Source organism: Aythya ferina (genome assembly GCF_964211825.1).
Source record: "Aythya ferina genome assembly, chromosome: 11".
In the NCBI taxonomy this organism is placed as follows: domain Eukaryota; kingdom Metazoa; phylum Chordata; class Aves; order Anseriformes; family Anatidae; genus Aythya; species Aythya ferina.
Genome location: NC_140307.1, coordinates 20506764 through 20516127, shown reverse-complemented (window position 1 = coordinate 20516127; position 9364 = coordinate 20506764). Strand labels below are relative to the sequence as shown.

Genomic DNA, 9364 nt, shown 5'->3' with positions numbered 1-9364 from the left:
ATACTATGCAGGAACTCTGTATCCCACTCACAGTTTCTTGCCACCTGTCCTTGCTGTGGCACAAAATTTGAACGTGAATTGCTATAGGGGCCTTTTTTGCAGGTGGGAACCTTGGACATGATGGAACAGGCATAAACTTGATATGTTCTAAAGCCTTGAAATATCAGTAATGCCAGACTATTATCAAAGAAATGAGTTACCAACATTTTAAAGCTTCTCACCACTTCAGTATATGCAAATAATTTTTTTTAATCACATTGTTATCAAAGAATGAAATATATTTTGTGCCTACTAGTTGAGGAATGGAATAAAGCTGGTTTTAGACTGCTCTAAATGTGGCTCTTTACATCATATTCTCCCCTCTAAGAAAGTGTGTCTTAAATTATTTTATTTTATCTGTATGACCCCTTTTGTTTTCCAGAGGAAAGAGCTCTTACTATACTATCCCATATAACATGAACACAGGCAAAATAACAGAATTTATTCTTTTATAGTCAAATCTTTTCTTCCAGCAATTGGTGACTATCCACAATTGTCTGCCTTATGGCAGACACAATTGTCTGCCTTATTGTCTGCCTTATTTCAAGGGAGGCTGTAGCGAGGTGGGGGTTGGTCTGTTCTCCCACGTGCCTGGTGACAGGACAAGGGGGAATGGGCTAAAGTTGCGCCAGGGGAGTTTTAGGTTAGATATTAGGAAGAACTTCTTTACTGAAAGGGTTGTGAGGCATTGGAACAGGCTGCCCAGGGAAGTGGTGGAGTCACCATCCCTGGAAGTCTTCAAAAGACATTTAGATGTAGAGCTTAGGGATATGGTTTAGTGGGGACTGCTAGTGTTAGGTCAGAGGTTGGACTCGATGATCTTGAGGTCTCTTCCAACCTAGATATTCTGTGATTCTGTGATTCTGTGAACTAAGTTGGTGGGCTGGGAGACAGAGAGAATGTCCCCGCTGGTGCCAGAAGACATCACTTATTGGGATAACTTTCTCAGGGTATCACCCAGGCTACCAGTCTCATTCTCTAGATTCTCCTTCCCTTTCTTAAGCTGCTTACTAAATCACTGTTTCTTCAACAGGAAACCCAAGAAACCTCTGTTAACTCTGAATATAGGATTGTTCATATTGAGAGTATTTATTGTGACCAAACAATTCATATGTTTCCTTTAAAAGGCTTTTTGGGAACAAATGGACTCCACATGATTACAAGTAAAATCATATATTGTTTTGGAAAGAACACTGAATAAGGGCACATGCAAAATTCAAACAGTCCTTTAAATAGCTCTCTCTCAAAATGTATCATTAGTTTTGTTCAGCTTTTCTAGTTTGTAAACAACTATTTAAGCAATGAAAATATATTTTAGCCTACCTTTAAAAAGGGATGTCTCCAGTATTGATTAGTAGTAATACTAAAATCATATGCAAGACAAAAATATTAGGATCTAGCATGCCTGTCCTTGTAACAAGTTCTATTCCAAAATTATATTACATATATTAATTTCAACTTTGTAAATGTTGCATAATCTCAATTTTTTGAGTAGTCAGACAGTGATAAAAAAAAACAATTAAGAAACCAGACAAACCTTTCTGTATTGTGAATGCCATTCATTTCAAATATTACTTGCTAGTAAAGTGCTGTTACAAGCAAAGTGAAATTGTTAGTGTCTATCGAAAGCAGATGACATTTTAGTAATATTCAAATTGTATTTGTTTTGGCAAACAGTTAAAAGCTTTGACATGTTTGTTTAACCACCTAAAATTAATTCAGTATAAATAATATTGGTTTCCAATAATTCTATGCGAAAAGGCACATACTAATGTTCCAGTAGTTCATTCAAGTGAGCTTTTGCATGTAGAGGTTTAATTGTGCTTTTAAAACGTTACTGATTCAGTATGACCTTGAAAGTGACATTTGTGCATGTTTAAAAAACCTTCTCACAAATGAATCTCACACTCTGAAGGTGTAATTTTGCTAAGATTATATATATCTACATAACTATGCTTATTGATCTCTATAGATCTACATAGATATACACATATACATATATTCATACATACATACACAAAAGAATATCTTCTGGAACAGCAGCAAAAAGTGCAGTCTATACTTTTTGAATTGGCTTCATAATATAAAGTTTTATAATAGTCAATGCAATTTTCAGATACAAATTGTCTTGGGATTTGTGAAATCCAAGGGGATCATATGTGATATTGCATGTGTCCCATGTTATTCTCTTTCCTTACAGGCTGTTTCAAGCTCACTTCACTTCCAGAAGAGATGATTGGCAAATTATTTTCCATGTGATACTGAATAAGATGACTCACACTATCAAATATATGGTCTTTGGTTCTCACCTAATGAAAGAAGCAAAAGAATTTAAGATTATATTGTGCTTGTAAGTGGTTAAACATGACCCTAGCCCACTGAAGTCAAAAAAACATTTAAGCTACTGAATTCAATGGAGCAGGATCATTAGGCTATAGCAGTAATTCAGATTTATCCTTTGACTTACCATTAACTGACGTGAAAATTGGAGGACTGAGTTAAAGGAAACAAAATCTTTTTTTTTTCTTCCTCCACAGAAGAGAGATATTTTTTCCTAAATCCTACTAAGAATTTTGGTTTCTGATTTACTGTCTCCTCTGAGAAATGTCACTTCAGAGCACTCTTCTAGTCCTGAGCAGAAGCAGGTAGAATAGAACCGACATCAAACCACCTCTACCTTTTCTGTATCCAGAAGCATGTTAGTAAATCAACTTCATTATTTAGCATTAGGGCTATTTTTCCAGAAATTTAATAATGAATCAAAGGATGTATTAAGTTTGTACACTAATTATCAGCACCTGGACTAACAATTATATTTAAGCACCTCACTTCTATTTCCATGGTGTTTAGGTGCTTGTAAGTTCCTGAACTGAACTTTTAAACCTACTTTAGTCACTGGCTCAATTTAAATTAACCTGAAGGGAATCAGATCATTTCCACGTCCAGGAATGCATCCGTGCATTCTGACTGAAATACCTGAGCAGCCTTGAAATTTCCATGTATGAAATGTTCATACCTTGCCCTCAGGATCCACCAAGAGAAGATGCTTTGCTTGCCCTCCCTGAAGCCCACTGAGGACGTACTGCCCAGGTGATGTTGCACTCTCTCGCACCAAAAAATCCCCATCGTTGACTAAGAGACTCTCTGCTGCTTTCCTGTTTAATTTGCCATGGTAACAATCTTCATTCTTTAGCTGTTTTTTTATTTGTGGCAGAACACAGACACCAGCTGTGTTGCTTGTGGCACTCTGCTGAACAGCTTCTGGTAACTCTGAAATGAAAGGGAACATACTGGATACTTCACCTAGAACTTCACTCTAAAAAGAAGTAAGAGGGTCGTTCTATGGCTTTTAAAAATTCAAATAATTCAGTCTTGAGGCTATGATCAGGCTAACCTTACAGCCTGTAATAACATGCATACATGAATGCTCATAACCCTCCAGAGCATTAGGTAATGTTATCATGAGATCTCCTCCCGTACCTTATATGGGTAAACCTTGTGTCGCTAGGCAACAGGGATTGGAAACTGGATTTTTTTTTCTGATGCTCTCATGCTTTTGTTTTGTATTTCTTTGGTTTAATTAAAAAGTCAAATCTTCCCCATTAAAAAAAAAAAAAAAAAGAAAAGAAAAAAAGACTGCTGTTGTTTTTAGCCTCTAAGATCTAGTTTTTCCTTTTTCCTTAACAAGCTCTGAAGAGATTGTCACGTCTTGTTGGGAGAGTCGTGTTGAGTGGCTCCAGCTATGTGCAGGAATGTAAGACAACATGGCCAGTGTAGCCAGAAGGGAAGGATTACAGCATGATGCATCTGCTGTGAAAAAACGAACAATTGCTGAATGTACTAGCAACTGGGTGGTTTGGGATATAGCCAGTCAGACTGCAAATGATTCACAGGCAGGATTTTTCTAAGAAAAATAAGAGGATACCACTTCTTCAATGAAATTGTGCAACATAAGGCTCCTCAGGATATAGCCAGTTCCTTTTAGAGCATAATACAGCCCTGGGTTGGAAATGCCTCAATGGTCACAGATTTCCTTTGCTGTAGAAAGATCTATCCAGTCCTTAGCCCACTGTTTTGTATGGAGCCAACTCTGACAGAGAAAACACTCAGTGAGAAACTATAAAAGGTAAAGCTCTTTCATAAAGTGTTTTCAGTAATAAGAAAAATCAGTAGCAACTGTATAGTCATGGATATCCACCACTTGGAGTCTTTTAATCAAGACTTAATTGGACATATATTTAATAGATACCATTGATCAAACAATTTGATTTAGAAGTTATTGGTTGAGATTCAATGGTCACTTATGCAAGAAATGAGGAAGTGTTCATAACGATCCCATGCTATTGCCTGGGAAACAAAAGAATCTGAGGTCATTTCTAGCTTACAAGTGAGATAAGCACAGAGGAGAGCCCTCTTCCTTAAAGCAAAGTGCAGTCCTAAGCTTCCATAATATCTTAAATACTTGCTTATTACCACCTGTGGAATACGGGACACTATTTGTTGTCATCAAGCAACTACAGAAGATGAAAGGTTACTCTATGTGCTCACACTCACTGTCAGCACTTTTCATCTTTGTCTTGAATTTGAAAATCGTTCTTGAATTTGAAAACACACACAAACTCTGTATTTCTTATGGGGAAACCAAAAGCTTTCTCTTTGCCCATGGCTGAGAAGTCCCCTCTTTTCAAAGCATAGGAAGATACCATATAGCAACAAGCACCTACTTGCATGATGCAGTGGGCTGCCGTGACCCTGTGCTGCTGCTGTAGCACGGGCTGTACAGGCTGCAGACTGCAGGGCCTGTGTGTTGATGTAACACGGATCATCAAAAAGATCTGTTTTGTAGGCAGGCTTCAATAATGTCACATCTCTCTTTGTCTTCTGTGATCTTTCACCACAATGGCCTGCAATTAATAAACAGTATGCATAGATCATTATTTTTATTTTTGTTTAAAGAAAAAAACTCAAGTTAAAATAACTGCAAAAGCTAAAATACAAATATTGTTGTTCTTGTATATCCTATTAAAATCACTCAGAAGGAAAACAGAAATTGGCGGATGAACTTTTTTTCTTTCCTTTTTTCCCCCCTTATGGCTACAAGGCACAAGGTACACTATTCAGAATCAGTTAAAATGTTTTCAAAAATGTGCCACACTGGTTCAGTCCTGCTTCATTTAATGTCAGCAGTAAAACCCCCACTGATTGAAAATAAATTACTACATATGACTCTACAGAAACACAAGCTGTATGCATTGTTTGTTGCAAAACCCCTTCCTTCTCCTCTGCACCACAAGCTTTGTGGGAAGCTGAACAATTCTCTCCCTTGCTGTTCTGGTGGAGCATGGAGATGGAGGAGTTTGGTGCTTTGTGGCTTTGTCTACAGAGCCAGAGCCACATCTGTCAGGTTAGGATCCAAGCCTAGGAAGAGGCTAACAGAATATCCCCTGCAGGGTATGAAAATAATGCCACTTCAACTAGCCAAATACACACATACTTTTGCTCTTTAGCAAACATTTTAGTCATAGATCTATTCATTCATTCATTATTTTTTCACCCTCTCTTTGTAGAAACCATTTGATTTTTCCTTTCCTTAAATCAGAAATAACATAAGAAATTGCAGTATCCCCTGTAGACAGTAATTGATCTCCTTATAATAGTGGAAGTGGGAATTCAAAAAGGATGTCATTTTTCAGTGAAAGAGATGATCTGAGGAAACGTCCTTAGGGCATCAGCTGTGGCAGGCAAAGTCCAGAAGGGGATGTAGGGTGGTAATCCCTTGGGGACCCAGAGAGCAGATTTTGCTAAAGCAGGATTGGGGGCACAAAGCTCCCCAAGGGAAGGGAAGGACACAGTTAAACGCAGAAACTACTGACACTGGAATCAAGGCCATAGACTCCACTGGAACAGCAACCCAATGTTGACAGCTGGGTCTCCTAACGTATTTGTAGGGTGTAGGGGTATTTTCAGAGACTGTTAAAGCAGAGAAATATCTTTCTTCTTCAAAGAGTAGGAAAGAATAAAACAACAAAGAGCTACTGTACAGTATCATGACAAGTAAAATGAATAAGTCTGCCAAAAGACATGAAGACAGATTAGTGCCCTTTTGAAAAGCTGTAAGGCTTTGTTGTCTGCCCTTCATCTAGGGAATCAAAAATGACCCACTAAGCAGGACACTTTTCACCATTGTATGGAAAGCAAAGGCACAGCCCTTCCAGTCAGATTGCCTTGGTTATTTTATGCATACAGAAGTGAAGGAAAATAGAGTACATACCCACAGTTTTGTTTCCTTCTGGGCAATTTTCATATAAATTGATGAATGTCGGGCTGCCTGTCTGCACAGAAATCATAAAAAGAGTCACATACAATAGTCCCTTGGAAACCTCCGATAACTATAACATCCATGCACTAGTTAACTGTGATCCGGGTAACTTAACAAATCTTCACAAAAAAAATCCTATCTCCTCAATATTTCATGATGATACTTTCTCCAGGATATCACATCTGGACATACTCCAACCCCCACTGAGACTGTTAACTGCCCAGTAATGTACCTAAGGCTTAATGTACCTAAATCCTATGCCCTAACTGTCGGTCCTGTGCAGATGCACCAGGTGTAGGTTTCAGCAGCTGATCTGAGTCCTAATTCTTCTTTGATGGATAACTAATTTTTTCACTGTCATTTCTACAGATGTTATCATGAGGGTGAACTCTGACTTGCTCTGATACCAGGTCTGATTGAGCTGGAGGAACTTTTTTTTTAATCAAAGTCACAAAAGTAACAGTTTCAAGGGAGATAGTTTTGAAGTCATAAACTGAAATATGATGGTGACATATAAAGAACATGCAGCAGGAACAGATTAACTCCTAGGTAAAGTTCCTATTTCCCTATAACTGTTCCTTGCAATAAAAAAAAAAAAAACAAGGAAGAAAAACTACAGACAACCTGGTGTGAGCGAAACAGTCACCAAGTTGTCTAAGCAGCACTGAAAGAACTGAAGGGAACTGAGAAGAAAAAACACCCCATGGAAAGAAGGCAATTGCAATTACATGTTGCAGGGTAATTCCTTGCAACCCTGGAGAGCTTTGAATGCAAACTCAGGATAGAGACACATACCATTTAGAGAATTGTTTGGGGGCCAGGGATGGAGTCTATCAGGCCCACAGCGGACATGTGGACTATGGTTTAAGTTAACATACTGGAAAATTGATGGAGTGGTTGCTGCCAGAGACAAACCACCACTGGGAGCAGCAACTTCTGAAGCGGCACTAACTTGCTGCCAGCAGGCATGGCCAAGTATGCACCCTCTTAGCAAAGTGATAGTGCCTGCCTGCTTCCCTGAATGAGGAAATGACGGTGTTTCCTGATTTATTTATTTTTTAATTTGTGACTATCCCAGGCAAAAACCATGGATATTTGCATTTTTGCTGCCCTTGAAAGCTGAGGCTGATTTGACAGAATCTCTTCAAACATTCCAAATGTAATTGATGTTGCATATACATTGCAATCAGTTAATGCTGTATGTATAGATTGTAGAACATAATGGACAAGATGGAATACTTATCAGATCACAGAAATTGGAGCCAGGAAGTCCCAGATTTTATAAATGTTCTGTTAGACAAGCTATTCAAGTCTGTAACTATTTCCTTCTCACAACTAAAAAGTGAACAAGGGAATATTACATGGTCTCCTAAAAGAACTCTAAAGACAAACTAGTTAATCTTCAGAAAGTGCTTTGGGATTTAATTATGTACTAAGCATCATTAAATCTTGCCTAAAAAGAACTTTCCCAGGATAATCAGGACCTGGTTCTGATGTTAACACCATGCTTTATACCACAATAACACTTTATTATTCATTCCCATAATATGTAGTGAATAGTTATTCCAGAAGATGATGTACTTACTGAGCAAGGCTGCTTTCTGCACTGTATAAGACAGCAAGCCCTTTGGCCTGTTTGCACTTTCATTCGCATGTCTAATGTTCCACCAGTGGGAGGCTCTTTCCCTGGAATTTCATTGTAATATTCATGATCCTCCCTCTCCTGTAAATTCCCAGCTGATCCATTAGTATTTGCTGCCTCACTGCAAAAATATGGAAAAAAAAAAAAAGAAACTACTACCGTTACCATCTGCTTTCTAATGCAGGCAAACGTCCCAAGTGTTTGTGCATCACACAATACACACATTAGCCATACAGTCTATAAAGGGGTTTGGGTCTAAACTTTTAGAGTTGTTTATTTTTCCAGGTACATCTCTCCAGATTAAAAATGGAGTCACCATAGATCAGGCTGCCAGGAGATGATCTTAGCACCAGACAGCCCAGATCCCTGAGATGCCAATGTGTTGTTCGTTAAGGTATCCAAATTGTTGACCATAAAATTGATTCCTCTGGCTTCTCATCTCACCTGTATAAATCTAGGGACTTTGGGGCGGGGGACGGGAGAGAGACATGACTTGCAAAAGAAAATTAAAACCTCATGTATTTAGGCAGACAAGACTGACACTGTTTTAGAAAACCAAACATTGCTACAAAAAAAAAAGAAAAAGTCGTTTTCCCAGGTGGAATGCACTCTGATTTTAATAATCAGAATCCATACAACTATTCTGTTTCTGCTTGAAGAAAACACTGAATGACATGAAGGATGGTGGCCGAAGTTTTTCTTGAGCTAAAATAGAATGATGATAGCTTAAATGTACAGCTGATACACTGCAAAATAACTAGGCGCTTCCTGTATTGTCTCCGGTCCTGAAATAAAAAGCTCATCTCAAATCTTACTTCTCTGTTTAACAAGAACATAATTGGATAAAAGGCCTTGAGCAGGAAAGAGATAAAGTTCAAGTAGTTGATTATGTGATATGCAGTGCAAGTATTTGATTATGTGATTCATAGTAGTTTGGAGGTGGGTGACTCATTCGCACAGCAATATCTGAGTTCTCTGTCTGAGGACCATTCTCGAAGAATGGCTGTGGTTTTGGCTCAAGGAGGGAATTTAATTAGCATCTTCCATTTCTCCTTTCTGCAATTTACTTGTGGCATAACCTAGCAGAGTTTCATAGCACAGACTCTTCCTCTGGCTATTGTCTCCAGGGTAAACAGACTAGTATTAGCAGTTGAATGGCTAGAAACACTATATAACGAGATAAATATAACCTGGAGGTGGTACTGCTGTCATGGAATAAAACCAGTTTTGTTGCAGTGTTAGGTACTGTAGCAGTGACATCACCTGCACACTAACTCCAGGGTTTCAGGAAGCAGCTAAGCAGTTTTACAGGTTTACCTGTTTGCAGGAGGTAGCAAGGGATCCAATTCACTAAAGAAAAGCCT

The 9364-nt window shown here is 38.4% G+C and overlaps 1 protein-coding gene across 1 annotated transcript in view; it reads right to left on the bottom strand.

Moving 5' to 3' along the window:
- Positions 1-1104: 1104 nt before the first annotated feature.
- The window catches only part of SHC4 (SHC adaptor protein 4), a 32434-nt gene continuing 24174 nt past the window's right edge, over positions 1105-9364 (bottom strand). Inside the window, exons 8-12 of the mRNA XM_084531966.1 lie at positions 7944-8121; positions 6311-6371; positions 4764-4943; positions 3056-3309; positions 1105-2348 (exon numbers count right to left, since the gene is read on the bottom strand). Of these exons, the coding sequence (XP_084388092.1) occupies positions 2193-2348; positions 3056-3309; positions 4764-4943; positions 6311-6371; positions 7944-8121 (829 nt within the window). The 3' untranslated portion in view covers positions 1105-2192. The remainder of the gene's footprint in view (positions 2349-3055; positions 3310-4763; positions 4944-6310; positions 6372-7943; positions 8122-9364) is intronic.